Genomic DNA, 19,306 nt, shown 5'->3' with positions numbered 1-19,306 from the left:
TGCCACTGGCCATCTCCAGCCCAGAATCCACTCGAACTGACCAACTATCAGCCATAATAACGAGCCATAAAATCAGCGGATCGTTAAGATCGATTGTAGCGGGATGTTTACGACTGCGGTGCCAAGTGGCGGCGACAATGGATGCTGGTCAGCAGAACTAAGGCGAATTCTGAACGAGCAGAGCCCATTGTCTTGCCCGGGCCAGGACACAAAGGAAGATTATTCGAGCACCAAATCGATCTATCGCCGGGGCAAATTGCATTAACAGAGGAGCCCAGTTCTTTTTTTCTTTTCTTCCTTTCTCTTTTTTTTTTTCTTTTTTCTTCCCTTTTTGCGGCTGGTTCCCGGACGCGATTTTTATCGTGGCACGGAGAACACGTGGTCGCGCAGTATGGCCCCGTTAATAAAGTGGAAAGGAGGCGAACCACTTCGGCGTGACTTCGTTGTGCCGTGGAACTCGGCACGCGCCAAACCGAGTCAGCTGGTGATGATCGGGCGAACGGTACCCATACGATGCTCGGACGCCATCGGACAGCTTTTTATCTGGAAACAATATCTCGTGGTATTTCGAAAACGTTGTTAGCGACTACCGAGAGGCGAAAGGGATTGTAGCGTAGGCACGGGCGATTCGCAGATCGAACAGGTCGATAGATCCTGCGAGCGCGTGTGCAATTTTTTGATTCAGGATCGTATGGATGCGCAGCTGTGGTCGAAGGGAAGTTCAAAATTGCAACTTGCATACGAGTATTAATAACTTTGTGCTAGCTAGTATTTAACTATATTTAGCATGTATTCGTACAGGGTGTATCGTAACATGTATGACCCACTTTGGGAAGAAAACAAGGAGGGACAAAAATAATGGAAAGATCTCGTATAAACATGCGTCCTATGTAACTTTGTTTGAAATTTACAGCCAATTTTATTCAACCGTGTCAAACTAGCCTCTGCAAATCGCATAACGATCATAAATCGACACAATGGAACTTGCCATAATTTCCGCCGTCCAATAAAAATCTACCTTCCGCTTATACCACCCTTACGCAACCGTAGCAAAGAAAGCCTCGAGAAGGACCCTCCCTGAGAGCCATGTTCCTTACTACAGTATGCCACAATATTTTCTCAATTGCACGAGGCAGACACGGACAAAACGGCGGGTGCCTTTTTTCATTTCCCGAATGATGCTCCGCGAAAGATAAGGGGACACACAGTTCAATGCTCCCCGAGTTCTAAAGCTCGCCTCAATCTCTCTCTTCTTCCTCCCGTCATCGTCATCATCGTCTTAAGTGTCTCCTACACCCCGTGTTTATCCCCACCATAACTAGCGGACAGCCACGCGCCACCATGCTCCATTGTCTTCTCACCAACAGTTCTCTCCTTCTCTTTCTCCCCCTTTCTCCCTTCTCCTTCTCTCCTCCTTCCTCTTCTCTGCCTCCACCACCTCCGTCCCTTCTTTCTTTCACTCTCCAGTTCTCTAGCGAGTCTGAAATTTTCAACATCTGTCGAGCCTCCTACCACCCTTTAATACGTTCACTTGGTAACAACGGCATCCCCGCTCCTCGGCTGCTTCCTGTGATCCCGAAATCCCAGGATCCATTCGGATACCATAGAGGGACTGTGTACTCTAGACAATGAGTCTGGTCAAAGTCTCTAGCTCAGATCGTTCAACCGAGAATTCCTATCATTTCGAGGAGCTAGTAACTGGTCTATCGTTGAATTATGCATCGTGGCGAAGGGACAAGTACATAAGAAGGTACATACAGGAGGAATTGATGTGCCTGTTTTGAAGTATCGATGAGCTTCTTCGAGTCGCGGTTGAAGATTGTAAGTAGGTTTCAGAGAGAGAAAAGGAAAGAGCAAGAAAGAGAGAAGAGAAAGAGAGGGCGGGATTATTGGGGTGGCTTTGGAAATGGGTCAGAATGCTAGTCATTCGGATTGTAGAGTACGAAGTGGGCTGGGTAAGTCATTAAGAGGAAAAGGAAAGTTAAGAGGAAAATTGGAAGCGTATTTATAGAAGAGTATCTATATTACATTTATAGATTTATACAAGTTCCTGGTATTGTAAGTAATACTTGCGTAAAGATTAAACAAATTACTTTTCTATGTATTCTCGATAACTTTTATATTTCAAATATTTGAAACATAGAGTTATAATAATTTTCCATTAAATAAATATGAAACTCACCGTTACCACGTTAAATTATCTTGATTTTAATGAGTTTTGTGATTTTTGCTATTAGACGACAATATCTTGGAATTCACGTTCATTCCTACGTTAATACGATATTTCAATTGAAAAATTATCTTGGTATCGCATAATACTATAATCATACATACAATACCATAAAATACTATAATCAAACCCCTTCTTATCTTCCAATCGCTTCGCACAAACAGCGTTCTACCATGCAAACTACCCTTAGCTTTTATCGATCCCAAGATCGCCGACCATCTCTTGTCGTATATTATCTAAACAAACCAACTTCTCCGAACCTCTCAGTCTCTTCGAGCAAACACGATCCTCTACTACGCCAAAGCACCAAAGATAAGTCGATCCGAAAGCTCCGATAATTCTGCGCCCGAACGCGTCGTACATCGTCGAATACAGGCGATTCCTTGAAACTGAAACCAGCCGTCTGTAGCAATGGGAAGACGGTTCTCCGCACGAACGGTTGGCGAAGTAATTTTAATGATTAATAATTACACGCCGCGCGTTCCCTGCGGCCGTTTTACACGGCGGCACGACATATCCTCTTGAAGAGACGTGGTGGGAACGCTGACACGCGCCTGGCCGCGGTATTGTCGCGTGGCTTGTCCGCTTAAAGAGAGTCGCGGCCAGAGGTGGGAACGAGGAGAGAAAACGCGGACAGACCACGGAAAGGACAAGGAACGAGCGAAACGAGCCACGCTCGCAAGGGAGAAGGATGGCTCGAGCAGGAGAGAAGCGGATAAGTCGCCACCTGCCACGAATGGGCAGATGTGCCGGGTCGGACGCGACCGACGTCCTCGAATTGCCTCCTGGTCCCTGACAGGACCCAACGGTGGCCTACACGGAAGAGAAACACCGACGAGCAATTAAATGATAATGCCGCGAAAAGTTACGAGGCGCCGCGCCGCTTCGAAAACACCTATCGACACGTTTCCATGTCGTATCGGCTCCATTTCTGAAGCTTCGTGAAACGTTGGAGCGTAGCGGGTGGAGCTTTCAGCCGAAAGTGGAAGTTGTTTGGGTATTCGAGGTGTTGCAATGTTTGGAGAGTTTGGTTTGCAGACACGAGGATTGGAGTTGAAACGTCTGGAAATTTTGCAAAGTAGGAGAGTCCGATTAACGTGCCGGATATTAATCTGTCAATTTGTCGAGGATCGGTATTTTGGTGAATATATGTATTAATTTCCAAAAATAACCATCAACTCCTCGACAAGTGGCCGTCTTCTACGTTTAAATACGCTGCGCCGATATAATTTTTATTTCTCGCGTATAATTATGGCAGCCGCCTTTCGTCGCTGATAGAACTATACTAATAATTTTCAGGCGTTGCTATTTCGCTGTTTCTAGCTTCTTTACGAGCTGAGAACCTTCGTTCCACGAAGGAATATCGAAATTGGACATTGTTGCCGAGTACAGAAATCGATCGGCACCTGCTTCGTTGTAAATATAAGCCCCGTTGGCTTCGAGCTCTTCTCTTTTTCTCTCTCGTTTCTCGTTGCATACCTCGAATGACTCGAGGAGAAACGTTTTTTTCAACCACCTGTTTGTCAAGCTTGTAATAATAAAGTGGCGGCGCGTGGTCTTTCGGTAGACGATGCACTCGCTTATAGCGCTCTCCTTCTCTGGCGTACTACTGGTTTATTTTGGTAATAACGTAGCACATACGATTGATGTTTGGTAGTTAATAAATTAGCGCAAAGGATGTTTTACGAGCTATTAAGATATTCTGGATGATAGTGGACGTATGAAAAATGATGAGTTCTTTGTTTCTTAGCCCTTCGATAGTCTTACGATCGAAAAGAATCAAACGCGAGTATAAAAATGAAAGCAAAGGATGGCGAAACGAATGATATCGAACAGTCCAACTATGATAATATCCAATCTGGATATTTCCAATCTTGGCATTTTGATATTTCAGGAAAATTCATGGTGAACAATCCTCTTCTATTTACATAACGATCAATTGCCAAATATCACCATCAACACCATCAAATGAATTTTTTCGATAAATCACTATTTTCCACGTTCCATAAAAAGCGAACAAAAGGAACATTAAAATATTATATCTAGAGGAAGCAACGATTGTATATTTTTGGAAATATTCTAGCGCAAATTCTAACTTAGAATGGCAAACTGTCGATGTCTCTCTGCCTCCAAACTGTTCTTGCGAATCGCTCTCTATAAACCGGCCGCCAACACGAACCCTCGCGCGTTTATTTCCTGAAGAGGGAAAGGAAAACGACGTCGAATCTTTATTATTGCCGAGTGAATATGAAATCCAACGCGATCTGGGCCGATGCACCCTTTCGTAACACAATGCGCGGACGTCCACCGGGCCTTGCACACCCATGAAGTATCCTCCTCCATTCGTTGTTCTTTATTTTCATGACGAACAATGCTAGAAACGATCGAGAACGATTTTAAGAAAGAGTTTGCATATGGGTGTATGGAAAGTAGCCGTGTAGATGAAATTTGTCTAAGTTGTCCAAGGAACGAACAATTTCTTTCAGACAACAGCTGATGCTAGATTTGTAAGATTGAACAAATTTAACAAATTATGAAAGATATCAAATAAATGAAGATTTAGTAAATTATGAACCAGAAACTATATTTATTTCTTTTTCCTTTTTATAGAATATCGCTAATTTTTTGATAACAGATTCGTATCGCATTACAAATTCATCGTCGATTATTATTCTTAAGCAGTGACGACAAATCCTGCGCAAGAAGGATAAAGAAGCATTTGCGATTATATTTCGCTTCTCGAGTGCAAACATCGTGTACGAGGGTGGAAATGGTCGCGACGACAACGATCAAGGGGTTAACTCGAGCCATTAGTACTTGTCCAGAAGGGACAAGTGTTAAGTTTCCCACTGTTTGTTCCAACAACTTTGCTGAGTCGATGAGTTATGACATTTCTAATGTGTCCACGTATTCAACCGAGCTACAACCCTTCCCGTGGGGCGATATTTCCGAAAAAAATGTTGCAAAAAATACACAAAACCACAGAAGCCCAAGTATACGGCTGACATCTGGGTATATTTCTCAACGAAGATGCCGATCGATAATAAGTAGCAAAAGCAATCGATAAGTATCAGCAAAATGACCCCAAAGTAATAGTAATACAAAATAAGTAACATATCAACACACGTACATACTACTGATTCAATTTTCACAGTTCGTTTTTCGTGTCACTTCGATTTTTATACTCATCACTGGCATTAAGTGTTAACTTATTATAAATAATTAGCCATGTCACTGCGCCACGTCAGAGAAAATTACTGAAAATTCTCAATGCGAGAATTGATCGTAAATTAATAATACATAAAAAAAAAAATCACTGGCATCTATACATTCTGTTCTAATCACTGTTTTCAACTTAATTATTATTGCAGTATCGTGCAAATAACACGTCATTTTATCAAACATATTAGCTTGTATATTATTAATTGTTACTATTACTATTGTTTTGAGTAGGTAGTATAATTCTTGCAGCCCATTATCTTCTTTAGCTTTACATTAAAAAATGAAAAGTTTTATATTATCGTTGGTTTAAGACAGACACGAGCCTGAAATATTCCAAAAATAGTCGATTTTGTGATTCCCGTGAAACTTGATTGTAAAGGTGAATTATTTCCTACGATACGTGTGTCGTAATTGTCAAATAAAATGAAACTACATATCATCCCCTAACAAGAAAATATTACTACGATTAAGAAAAACTATATCACCCTTTTTCTTAATACTAATCAATACTAATACACTAATTACCACCGATAAAAGTTATCAAAAATATATACGACATAAATGACGAATAAAACTCGCACAACAAAAGGCAGGGAAAGAATCTTCTCTAAAATGAAATTTTACCACCGATAAAAATGATCAAAAAAAGGAAACATTGTATACCGTCGCATAAACGACGAATAAAACTCGCACAACAAAAGGAAGGGAAAGAATCTTCTCTAAAATGAAATGTCGCGCGGAAGATCGAGCGGAACGACAAACTGTAGCCCATCTAGCGAGCTCACGGTTATATCTCGCGATGAATGCGGCTGTGGGGAGGTTCCGCGAGTCCCGTTCAGACGAAACGGTCGCGTTTGAATCCTTTGACAACGGGGTAAGCATAATTCCGCTCCATCCACCGCGCGAATTTTCCTCCAAGAGCCGGCAGCTCAAGTTCGACGAAGGGTGGTTTCTATAATTGCGAGGGTTGCCCATCGTGCTCCCTTAACGAGGGATAAAAGTCTTTCTCGCGGCAGTGTTTCGCCTCTTTTCTCCCCGCGAACGTGCGTAGACCCTGTCTTTCACGCGCCAGTCGAACGCTGGAAACTGACGGCTTAATTGCGCCAAAAGGGTGGACTCGCATAATTAATCGCCAGCAGGAATAAAGGACCGCGCCCCGTTTCGAACTTTCGGGCTGCTTTTCCATCGATTCGTTCGAAAGGAGCTGCTGCAAGCGTTCGTTGGATATTTACATTACGATTTACTCTATCGTTCGTTATATATAAAGTACGATCGTTAGAAGAGTTGCTAAGAGCTTAGGATTGATTAGATCGATTGTCAAAGTAATTAGGCAAAATTTATTTATGAATAAATAAAGAGCAAGATGTGAATAGGCAAATGTTACGTAAAATCTATGAGGTGTCGCGTATGAGACCAGAAACCTCTCGAAACTAGAAGGCAGAAGATAATAAATGTGTAATGTACGACACGTTTTATCGCTTAGTTCAAGTTTCCTTTCAGTTTTCAACAACGAAGCATATGTGGAATATCACAATACATAAATATGGAATACAAGTGTTTCAAGTAGTAACTCGAATAATGTAATATAAATATCGTCAAAATATTAACAAAAGTATTTTTAATATATTATTAATATACATTCTACGTTTTCATATTAATTATGTACTTGGAAATATTTTGATTCGCGTTATTTTCAACGTAGATTCATCTCTATACCACAATTTTGTTGCATTTCATCTTTCTATCATGTCAAGAAATCACTAAGACGTCCACGGTATACTTTTAAGTATCGCTCGTCCACAGAAGATAAAACGAAGGTACTGTAACGAACATATGCAAGCAGCTGCAATGTTCGTCAACCAGTTAACAATTAACAAAGACACTTTCAATGAGAAAAATCTCTTCAGCGCACGAAATCTCACAAAGAAAGACGAAAATTACTGCCATGCGGAAACAAGATTACAAACAAAATATATAAATTTCACTTTCTACCTACAGCTTTCGCGACGATTGGATATCAGTTTTTTGGTTTTTGTATCGCGTAACGAGCTACACTTTTGCGTGTTCGAAACGTCGGAGCAAGAGCGCAGCTCGACTGCCTCTCGAAAAACCAAAAGCGTGCCAAAACGTGTAAACGAATGAATTGATTTATTCGAAAGGAAGAGATATTTTCGACGTTCTTCACGGTAACGATCATCTAAGTACACTACTCTGTTGTTTGCTACGGTCGAGTGGAAATGGCGCATTCCCGCGACCATCAAAAACGGAAACCGCGAGATAGCGATCCGCGAAACGGCGACACCGACGCGGTTACGGGGAGGGGGAGGTTCCTAAACCGTCGTTCCCCTCTTAAAATTAATCCGCGAGGGTTGCAAATAGCCTCTTTGACGAGCGGCCAATTCTCTCGCGCGAATCGCGTGGATGCCACTCCCTGCGTACTTTCGCCTATTCTAACGAGGAGAAGACGGAGAAGAGGAAACGAGAAGAAAGAAACGCAGACGGACAAGACCAGACCAGTGGTATAGAAACGAATTTTACACGCCCGAACAATCTTTCTCTTCCCTTGAGCAATTTTTTCACGCGTCTATTTTGGTACAGCGAGTGTGTGTCTAGATGTGTTTAGGTGTGTTTGAAACGACACAGATAACGTTAAACATTTATAGAAAAATGTCAGAAACGTAGCGTAGACAGATTAATCGATTCTTTCGTAAATTCAGAGATCTATTTTGGTATGGTAAAGAGCGTGTAGAAATAACGTTAATCGTTTACATTTATGGAAAAACCTAACGAACGTAGTGCGAAAGATTAATTGATCCTCTAAGTGTGTCTATCAACGGAGGAATAAAACGATAGGTGCAGACAAGATTGTTACTAACCACTTAGGGGATTTTGTAAACAATTATTTGAAACGTTACGTTCCTTGTAAAAAGTTTCAGCGCTGGATATTGTTGCGAGACGCCTTCGTAACAATTGCGTTCCATGCATCGCGTCTGACCCCATTCAAAAAGCATTCGCCTCGATCTTATCCTCCCGTTAACTAGAGTTCGATTCGACCGAGAAAAGTTATGTAACAAAAGCGAATTTAAACGAAGTAAAGGTTAGAACAAGTTGGCCAAAGTTTGATCATCGTAAGAGACTATCAACTTGTAATAAAGATACACGAAATTGTAACGCGTATACTGTAGAAATTGAACTACTCTTTAAAGAAGCATCAAATCTTTCGAGTCGTCTCGTATTATCAAAGATCCATAGAAACCCTATTCGATATTCCTAAGACGAGTAACAAAAGTATCAGATTCATTTTCGTTCGTTTCTTCTCATTTCACAAAATCCGCATTCGATGTAAAGTTTATGAAACTATTTTTCATAGAAAAACCATTTTTCTCCTATCGTAACAAGAAGGAAGCTCGTAAAAATCTACCAAGAAACCCCCCTTCCCTCTCAATATTTCTAAAATAAGTAGCAAATAATACATCAAACTCATTTTTGCCAGATTACGAAACAGCAAATCTTTACGTTGCTACCTCTCTCTTCCATATTACAAATCGATATCTGATCGATAAAAATCCTAGTGAACGCGTTATTTAGCCGAAAGTCTCTTCCCACTAAATATCCCTAAAAATAACACGCGATAATAAAAATAATTATTTTCTCCAAGACGATTTCACCCTAAAAGGAGAAGGAAAATTCATCGAGTCCCTGTTTCGGACAAAATCGAGATATAAACGATATGACGAACGAAAACCTGATCCTATACCAGTGTCTGGTGGAGGATAAGACGAGGAAACTGGCTTTGATGCCACGAGAGCGACACCGAACACGGGGCCCCCGATGAGAGTAGTCGCAGTTCGCGCCCCGTGGCACGAGAGGAACCTTTTCCAATTGACGTCATAGACGCACTCTTTTGCCCTTTTTTACCTCCCCCTTTCGTCCTCGCTGGCCCCACCGACGTCGGTGCAACGGGTTAAGAATACAGCGTGGCGGGATTACTTTCGTCCCGTGTGTTGCAACGTTCTGCACTGGGAATAGCCGGTGGCCAGGGCTGAATTAACAGCCCGCTATCGAGACTATATATCCGTGTTTTGTGCTCCTCCTCGAATTCTACGCTCTCGAAATTCCACTGCCTCCCTGGCCAACCCCGGCTTTCCGCGCGCTTTCATCTCTCTTTTGCCATTTTTATTTCCCAACTTTTCGACCGGTTTCCCGTTCGATGCTATTTTTCACTCGACCTGCTCCACGCTGCGAGAGGATCTACGACCCTTTTTCGCGAGGTCTATCGCGTCTTTTTCTCTGCCTCATCGTCTAAACTTTTCGTTTATTTCTGTTCCTCGACGAAATTCTCCTGTGTTCCTCTTAATTCGCGATCCTTTTACAGTCGCGTTAATCACTGCAACCCGTTACTGGCGATGATTCGTCGTCAGTCAGATATCACCGATTACGTGTTAGAATTTCGTGAGAAAGATTGCTTCCCTTCCAAATATCTCGATAGTTCTAAAGCTCTAAATTCCAGTCTCATAGGATATCTTTCGTAGAGCAAGGTTTAATATTAAAGTATAATCTACCGACAGAAAGCTGTGTCAAAGGTGTATGGGAGAAGATTAGTCCATGTTAGTTGTCGTGTTTCGCATAAAAATTCTCGGTGTTTCACGCAACCGATTAATCGGATTCGTCGCTCACTCGGATTCCCAGTCGCTTGCATATAATAATTTCTATATTTCTCACTTTTGCGTCGCTTCATTATCGCCTATTTGTATTTGCAAGAATTAAAATTCGCCTATCTAAAATAGGATCGTTTTCAACGATCCTTAACTTCGCAACTGTGGAAATTTCTGATCGAAGGATTATGAATCACCACGGTATATGGCTAATATCGCGATAAAGTAACTGTTGAACGCGGTATCGGAGGATGTTAAAACAGTGGCGTGGAGGAAGACACGCAGCAGACGGAAGTGGCAGACGGCTGCGAGGACGATGGCCCATACGAACACGGAAATACGTGGTGATGGCATATGCATAGTTGAAGCACGCGACCAGTACACACGTGTCTCTATGTAGAATACTGGCTCACGTGTACAGCTATCTCAACACGGTAGATATTTCTGGGTGCGAGATACCACAGTTCCTTATACCGATGTATCCGTCTTTCCACGTTATCGTACGCTCTCTGCTCAAGTTGGTGCGTGAACACGCACGAATTAACACGCATAATGAATATATTATATATTAACACGTGGAACGTACACCCTTGACATTAAACGGTAGAATATTTAATGAAAGATCTTGGACATTTAGACCTGTTGGAAACCTTTTTGCCAACGGTAACAAATTTTGTGATAAAACGATTAAACTTCGCAAACACGTAGGTACAATATATCAGGTTGTCCGAAAAGTTTCTTCCGTTCTATAAGGAAATAATGGACACACAATTTTTTTTGTTTTATATTAATTTATTGAATTATGCACGAACGTAATGATAGAAATATAACGAAATGGATCATACCTAATTCAATAAAATAATATAAAACAGAAATTGTTGTTCATTTGTTATCACCTTATGAAACGAAAGAAACTTTTCGGACAACCTAATGATAATACGATACATGCGAGTACAATGTGGATAACTTGAGCGAAACGTTTGGAAAATTGGAACCAAGTTTTCTTTTTTTATATGGACATAGGTATTAGCATCGCATCGATCGCATCTATTCGATTGTATTTTAATCAGATTTCGTTAAACGGCGTTATTTTCTCGGAGAGAAGAAAACGTGTGAAACTTGATTTCTATCGTAGAGATTTTCGCTTAAAGTTCCTTTGATTTGATATTTGTTGCGAGAGTAATTCTATTCAGGGAGATTTAAGAGGATGTGTTTGACGGTAATTTGACAATTGCAGATGTCGCACACTGATGAGTTAGATTTTGGGATTAGATATGCATGTGTGAGTCTGGCGTGTCCAATTCTAAGTCCGTTTGATACAACTTGACGTCGACGACCGGCGTTCCTGGTAACTGGGTCCTGGTTAAAAATTCAACGTTGATTTCTGCAGAGTTTCACGGCAAGTTGCTAGGTTTTTGTAGATTACAATTACGTAGAAAATTGAGATTGTACGCGTTCATTTCCTCTAAGACACATCTTCCCTGTCGACTAATAGCGAACTTCCTTTACACGCAATATGTGTTGGGGAAATCATGGCGAGTTTAACGTTGCACGCAGGAAGGTAAAACCTAACCGACTAGATTAGGACAATTCTTTCAAAATTCAAAGATACATCGATTCTTACGATTATTTTTCGGACATCGATCTCTAACAATCGAAGACTTAATAAGCGCGATTTAAACAAATTTTTTCACAGCCATGAGAATGTCCTCGAAATTTCTCACTCGTTTGCCGAGGGAACAGCCAGAAAGTGATTCGATATCTGGTAGCACGAAACTAATCAGTGACCCGTGAATTACGCCAACGCTTAATGGTTTCGATGTTCTGTCTAGTAGCCGGAAGTGGCGCTAAATTAATCCGGTGCCTGTAAATAAATAAGACTAGCAGCAGCTCGTGAATGGCACAAGTCGAACCCGCGATCGTACAGCCTGGAACCGTTTTATTTCTGGTTACTCGCGTGTGTGTAGATTCGTCTGTTTCGCCTCTCGTTCAGGCGAAGTGACGCTCGATCGGAATCATCCGTCAATAAACTACATCCGTGCTCGTACCATCGCGAAATACAGCTCGTTTCGACTGTCTGTTCGCGAAAAAGGTCACGCTTCTCGGCTGTGTAGGGCGTGGAATATAAGATCGTTCGTTTTACGAGCAGAACGTCTCGTTTATCGCGGTTTATCCATACGAATTTGGTTGTTGTCGCAGGTTTATATCATTCGGTTGGCATCCACACCTGCTTGTATTTCTACGTTTTTTTTCTTCCATGATTGTCGATAAAAATAAATTTAACGGCGAAACGCATGGCTATCCTGGCTGCTGTATCGTATCGTAGAAATTAAGGTTTTTTAAGCACCACGATGGTGGAAAAATTTGCTTAATTCTTGCTCTTTTACCTTCCTTTTGGAAAAATCGTGGTTATTTTTGAAACATAGTCTTCTTACGATTAACAAGGTTCTGTATTGTTGCGATCGAATCTAATCTGTAAATCGTCTTATAGTTTGAATTTCGAGAAGCGAACGATGCGTGTGCATCGATTATCACGTTCTGTACGAGACGAAGCCTCTTCAACGCGATAATTCATTGCCTAACGCGATGCAATTTTGCAAACGATTAATTATCATCCTTAAAAATTACACAGAATTTAAATCCCCCGAAAATATTTCAGCTAGTTTGTTCGCGTGTTTTCCATAACTCGGTTAAAGAGTCTCCAGATTTCTATCGACTCCACGCATTACTAAATTCCTATTTGTGTTACAGTTAAAATAAAACAAACTTTACGATTTCCAAGTACGTAAATTGATCGACCGTCTCCTGAAACCTTAAATTTCTCAGGTATTTCACCTAACAAATCGCACGTGTTTCCTGCGATCCACCGGCAGTTTCCAAATTTCCATCGATTTTACAAGGTGCCACGAACCTCTACCTGACAATGTCTCTCGAGTCGCGAACAGCTGGCAAAGGTCGCCGTTCAAGCGACTCTTGCGCAACAAAATCTATTTCTCTTTTCTTTCCCTGGCAACCTGGCTTTAGACCGCGCTCAACTGTTTCGCAGATTTTCTTTTTCCCCGGTTGCACACAGGGACGGTAAATAGACGAGCTTTAAAGGCGATTCATTGTGCGACGCTTCGGCCTGAGATCAGCTGGGCCAAGACGCGTGGGAGGATCCCCCTCGCAGCTTAGATTTATAGATCGTCTTTCTCTGCCCAAGAGATGTTGGCGAGACGAAAACATCGCCGTGAATCTGGGAAACTCGACGATCGAGCGGGACAACGCTCGAGATTGTGCAAGCCACGCGAGTCTCGTAACGAGAACGTCATCGGCCACCAGACGATTCCGATTACCCGGAAATGACGAGCTCTTCCAGGCGTTTTATGGCGTTGACACGGTTGATGGAGTTTTCATGAAATTGAGAGAGCACGGATTTTTATGTTTTTATACCTTTACGAACATTACTAATTCACGAATGGGATTCAGATTGAAATTTGTTTCATCTGTTCCTGCGTGTTATAATAAATATTTCGGATATTTTATGTATAGGTATTATGTGGATCGTGCGCATTTTTCCACCTTCATTTTCCCATGAACGTTTAAAAATCCGCGGTCTAGAAAACTTAAATAAAAAGAATTTTATTGACGTTTGATTAATGATGAACAGAGGTCTGAAGAAATTGTATTCGAAAGGATGCATAGGCCGAGGATTGTTATCCATTTATGGAAAATTTGCAGAATTTATAAAATTTCTCAGAATGCTCGAAATACGATCCAAAGCATGGTGATTTTTGCTTCTATATAATCTTGATAGGTAAACCAATTTTCCACCGAGTCTCTAGCCTATTTGAAAATAAGAAACGAAAGCTATGAAATACGAACGAGTCTACTCATAATTGGACTGCAGGATTTGATACATTTATGGAAAATTTAAAGGTGCAAAAATACACACAGTGAACGTAATATGTACATAAGAGTGTACAGAACACCTATTATAATATTCAGCGCGTAAAACAATTCCATTTCTTCACTTGTATGTATTTAAAAAAATAAAAAGTAGCATAAATATCCGTGGTATTATTTAAGGTAAAATATGGAGATCGCAGAAAGAAGAACACGACGAGTCTATTTGCATTGATTTTCTAATTTGAACGCTACTTGTTGGTTGCAGGACAGTGTATGCATAATTTAATTTTCTAAATGGATAAACTAAGTTACCTTTGACACGAAAACGTATGCAGTTCTCATCGATCACGAACCTCGAACGAACTTCTTACTTTGTTTCCTCGACTTTACGGTCCACCCAATAACTGTAAAACTTCTTTTCGCAGTTAATAAGCAAGTTTTCTGAAACTCCTGTGTGCATTTAATTTCCCTCGCCAAGTTTTCGAACTCTTGCGTAACTGCGCGCTCCAAGAAATATGAAAAATTTGCTATTACGTGATTCCTACGTTAACGATTTGCGCGATTGCATAAATAACAAAAAGAAAGTTCGCGCATTTGCATGAAAACTGACGAACCTCGGACGATCCACATATTCTAAATACAATTCAAAACACTATACCGTAAGAATGGAAAAGATAAAATTACGCGATTAATATCCCCTTCTAAAAGAAACACAGTAAGCGCGTAATTTAGCCAGTGAAATTTCTATTCATCTTTCTCGAACGTATTCCTAGCAACAAGTTACGTGCGATATTAAAAACTCCATAGAAACTGAAAACCAAGTTCTATTTCAAGTTGACCAGACGTCTATCCATTTACGTATTTCCATTAATTAATCTGCAACATAGAATATCCAGCACGTTATTTCTCTTACATAATTGTCTTACCGCTATGATACAATAGCAAAATGTTTTATTATAGAAACACGAGTGCGATGAAGTTAAACTAACGAGCTTGACAAAACTCTTGAAAATTCTCATCTACAAGCCACGCACATCCGTCGAATCGAAGTAACAAAATCCTCGGAAACGGTAATGTTAACCGAATCCTGAAACGTTGCAATTTAAAATTCTCATCCGACGTCAAAGTTTTCCTAAAAATAGGAAATATCCTAGAACCCAAGACATCTGAACGAGAAGCGGAAGGTTAAAAAGAGTCTTGCATTACTTGTTGCTTATCTATAAATAATCCAGTGGCGGCAAAATTACTCGGTGCGCAACACATTCGCCCCGCCGTCGGTTTTCCCGCACAAGTCGGAATTAAATTTCCAGATTCATTAGCCCCTGTGGCGTGTGTCTCGTGACGCACGAGACGGTTCTCTTTTCTCCCTGTCTTTCTTCGGCTCGCCCCGTTGATCCCTTTCTCTCCTCTTGCCACTTCAAAATGGCCACACGCAACCGGCATAGCGTCTTCTGGTATAAATACATATGAGAACTGGGTCGCTGCCCTGAACCCCAGTCGCTGCATCGTCTACGAGTTTTCCTCCGTCGTTCCCCGGAAGTTTTACCTTTGACCTCGTACACGTCGCTATGTTTCCGCTCGTAATTAATCAATCGCCACTCGCGAACGTAATATCGATTACGTTAACGAGAAGACTGACACTGTTTTTAAATTGCTGCCTATTTCGCGTTTCCTTCGTTCGTCGATTTTCCTGCTTTCGTTCTGAAACTTTCGAATTAGTTAAAAGTTTTTAAACGATATACGAGTCCGCTATGATACTCGGTTCTTCATATCTCGATATCGTTTTGATTTTAGAAAAAGCAAGAGAATTTCTGATGTTTCCAGAGGATGTTTATTTGGCGTAAAATCGAAACCAGCGATCACGTAGGTACGTATACCATCGATAAGAATTTTCCCGTATTTTAATCCGAACGGAAGATATCCTTTAACGTTGCAACGATACAATTGCAAATCGAAGATGACGATAAGAGCGCGACAGGGTTAAGAAGTATTGGAGGATTAAGAAATTTGAATCGCCTGCTTTTCCGAAAAATTCGCGCACAGTTTCACAACTACTTCCCAGGAATTTCTAAGGAAACTTCGAACAAGTTGAGACTGAGGAAGAGGAGAATGGGCACTTGTATTTTCTTTAAAACAGGTGCAAGAATCTCGTACAAAAGTTTCAGTTCTCTCGGAGAGCTACATGTGTACAGATGCAAAAAGTGAGTGATGCGAGGAAAGAAAAATCGCTAGATTTTCCTACCGACCCATTGTACTTCGAAAGATGCGACGAGAAAGAACAATCGCTCGCGGCGAAAATTAAACGAAACTGAGAAATGGAAAGACGATCCGAAAGGAAACTACGATCGCCCGTACCTTGCGCAAAAATGTACGCGAAGATTCGGAAAATAAATTCTGAGAATGTAAAATTTCCGAGAATAAATCCATCAAGAAGAAACCTACGAAACCACGAACAAAGAATCGTACGGAATAGACAAACTTTTCTCAGAAATTCATCCTATCCAATTGGATAAAAACTGCAAAGAATTCAGAAAAAATTGAAAAGCCATCGTTTCGGCTATTCCGATAGTTAAATCGACCGGTTCTAACAGTTTTGGTCGCGTGACGTCTATTAGATTAATATAACAGCGGCGCGTTGGCTACCGCAGAAGGATTTCTCGGACCTCGAGAGTCGCGGTTTTACGGCTCCGAATCCCAAGAGCCGTGTGTCTGCCATATGACAATAACATCTGTGGCCCACGCCAAGCTATACCTTGGGGTACCTGTGTTTCAAGCCACTACCTCGCATACCATCTTGCAAGCCCGAACCATCGTACGAAATGAAATCGAAAGGTGTTGCCGGTTTGCTGGTACCGATGGACGCGCGGCAAGAAACGCAGCTGGCAAAATATTTGTACGGAAGGGAAACGTCTCGTCCGCCGATCCTCGATTAATTAACAGAACCGGTGATCTGTTTGTACGGATGATTCGCGTGAAAACAGGGAATTTTGTGCGGTGTTGGACGAAATTGCCGGCTTTTTTAAAGAGGCGATGCTATTTTAATAAATTGTCAGAGCGTTAATTAAGTGTATAATATAGTTTCAGTACTCTTTCTCTGTAAAAGTATTTATACGGAATATTTATATGGTGAGTGCAAAATATTGTATAAAAATTGAGAGACATAAAGAAATTTTTTTAAATAAATCTCCGATCACGACTAATAATCATCCATACGTACATCCGAGTTCTACATAAACAATATACATTTTAATGATATGTTATTATTTAATCGCGGGTATTTATGCAATTTTATCGTAGGTAGGGGTTTGTTTCAGGCGTTGAATATTTTCAAGAGTGCCATTCTTTGGATATTTTATATTATGTAATGGGACATCAGACTTCTTACGAATGCATCTAATTTTCATTTTATATGTAGATTTAGAGTATAGGTAGATATATTGTTGCGGATATGTTCGTAATTCGCATGTTATTTTTAAGTATGAGATATTATTTGGTTAATGAATTCGCCGATTCCCATATGCTTTTATTTGTAATATGTCCAGCTGCTGTGTGCATTATAGGAGGAAAAAGTTTTTTATTTGATCGTAACGTGTTCTCGTTGTTTGCCTGTTTCATTATTAAGATAATTGGACAACGATACGAAGCTTCGTTGATTTTTCAACGCATAATGCCTCGCCGAATGCGAGGAAAAGATCTGGATAACTCATTTTCCACGAATATTCGCCACGAATAATGAAAGCTTAATCGTTTAGTTATCAAATTAAAGAAAACACAACTGAGAATTACATTAGCCGCAACTTAAAGAATTTAATTAAAAAGTTACGACAAATGTAATTAATATACTAAAACAGATTGTATATCAGTAACATATTAATAAAGAATTAATTCAAAGTACATGTAAGAAGACTAAATGAAAAAATTAAAAATAATTGCTTTACCTTTTTTATTAATTTCATTAAATAATTCTTTCCGAAACCAATTACTATATTCTTCGTATTACTCATGCTGTTGTTAATTTTTTAAAATAAAGAATTTAAATTTTCCAATGGTACAAAATAATATACTTCCACCATTACCGACGAGATAAATTGCGAATGTACATACTTCGAAGCAGATGTCGCCTACGTACAGTCTATTCGGATGATCGGTCGATAAAAAAGAGAAATATATTAGCTAATCTCGAATTTAAGAATTAATTGTGTATTTTGTTAAATTACCAAAGGATCTGATCAATTATAATAATATCTAAACTATCTATTTTCTTCCACATATTTCTTCTCATATATCACTTCGGCTATTAAACTATGCCAATAGTAATTAAACACCCAATCAAGTATTTACATATATTTATATTATTACGCAACTGAGCTTCTACACTGAGCTGATATAATTACCACTATGTATAGTAACATTTCATTAAAAAAGTACGACGCCTAAAAACTACAAAAGTCATTCATGTTCAACGGTTATAAACAAACTCTGTCGGCTGTTGGTGTTGGTCTTCAAACGATTCCATATCTATGGAAAATTACATAAAGAATTCCGATAATTCATCGGCAATTCGACCGATTTTTACAATGGAAAAAAACAAATGCATTGTTGATATCCTGAATGTACGTGCAGTCATAGAATTCATAAACCGATATGATTGGCGAAAAGATATCGAACTGGCCGATCAGCTGAATTTAAAAAAGAACGCTATGGCGATAACGATCGTTTTGCGCACATTCAACCACTGCGGCAGTTAAATCGACAATCGATGACGAGCAAACGGTATCATCGAAAGGAGGAAAAGAAATATCGGAAAATGAAAACATGACGATGGAAAACATCGAGATGTCACGTAACGCGGTGTCACGATAAAGCCGAGAGACGATTCCGCGATCACCGTTACATCGATGTGACCATTGACATAACCTCAAACGCCAGCGTGTGATCGTCGGAATTAATCGAGAGAAAGCTGGCGTTGTCTCGGCGAGAACTCGACCTGGCCGAGACGGTTCTCGCTGCAAACGACGCAATGCCACGGAAAAAGTCAACGAAACTTGCGCAGGAGCTGGCAGCAAAGTCAAGAGCCCTCGCAGTTGACACATGTCAAGCGTTCAGTGCGATTCGAAAAAACGTCGGGAGGGCCGACAACACACGATTACAAACACGGATGTGAAATCGAGGGACTCACCGCTGTGCCCGGTGTTGCTCGACGACTGGCCCATTATTCTCACGCCGACGGTGATGCCAAGCACGAGACAAAGCACTCGGTGATCGCGGCGCGCTCACGTGAAAAACCGGATGCATGAGTGCGCGAAAGACC

General features: G+C 40.6%; 1 protein-coding gene across 1 annotated transcript in view; it reads right to left on the bottom strand.

Moving 5' to 3' along the window:
* LOC122576009 (protein neuralized) overlaps window positions 1–19,299 on the bottom strand; it is a 113,542-nt gene extending 94,243 nt beyond the window's left edge. The window contains exon 1 of the mRNA XM_043745698.1: window positions 19,175–19,299. Within this exon, the coding sequence (XP_043601633.1) occupies window positions 19,175–19,208 (34 nt within the window). The 5' untranslated portion in view covers window positions 19,209–19,299. The remainder of the gene's footprint in view (window positions 1–19,174) is intronic.
* Window positions 19,300–19,306: the final 7 nt, after the last annotated feature.

This window comes from Bombus pyrosoma, linkage group LG15 (genome assembly GCF_014825855.1).
Source record: "Bombus pyrosoma isolate SC7728 linkage group LG15, ASM1482585v1, whole genome shotgun sequence".
Lineage (NCBI taxonomy): Eukaryota > Metazoa > Arthropoda > Insecta > Hymenoptera > Apidae > Bombus > Bombus pyrosoma.
This window is presented reverse-complemented; position numbering and strand designations above follow the sequence as displayed.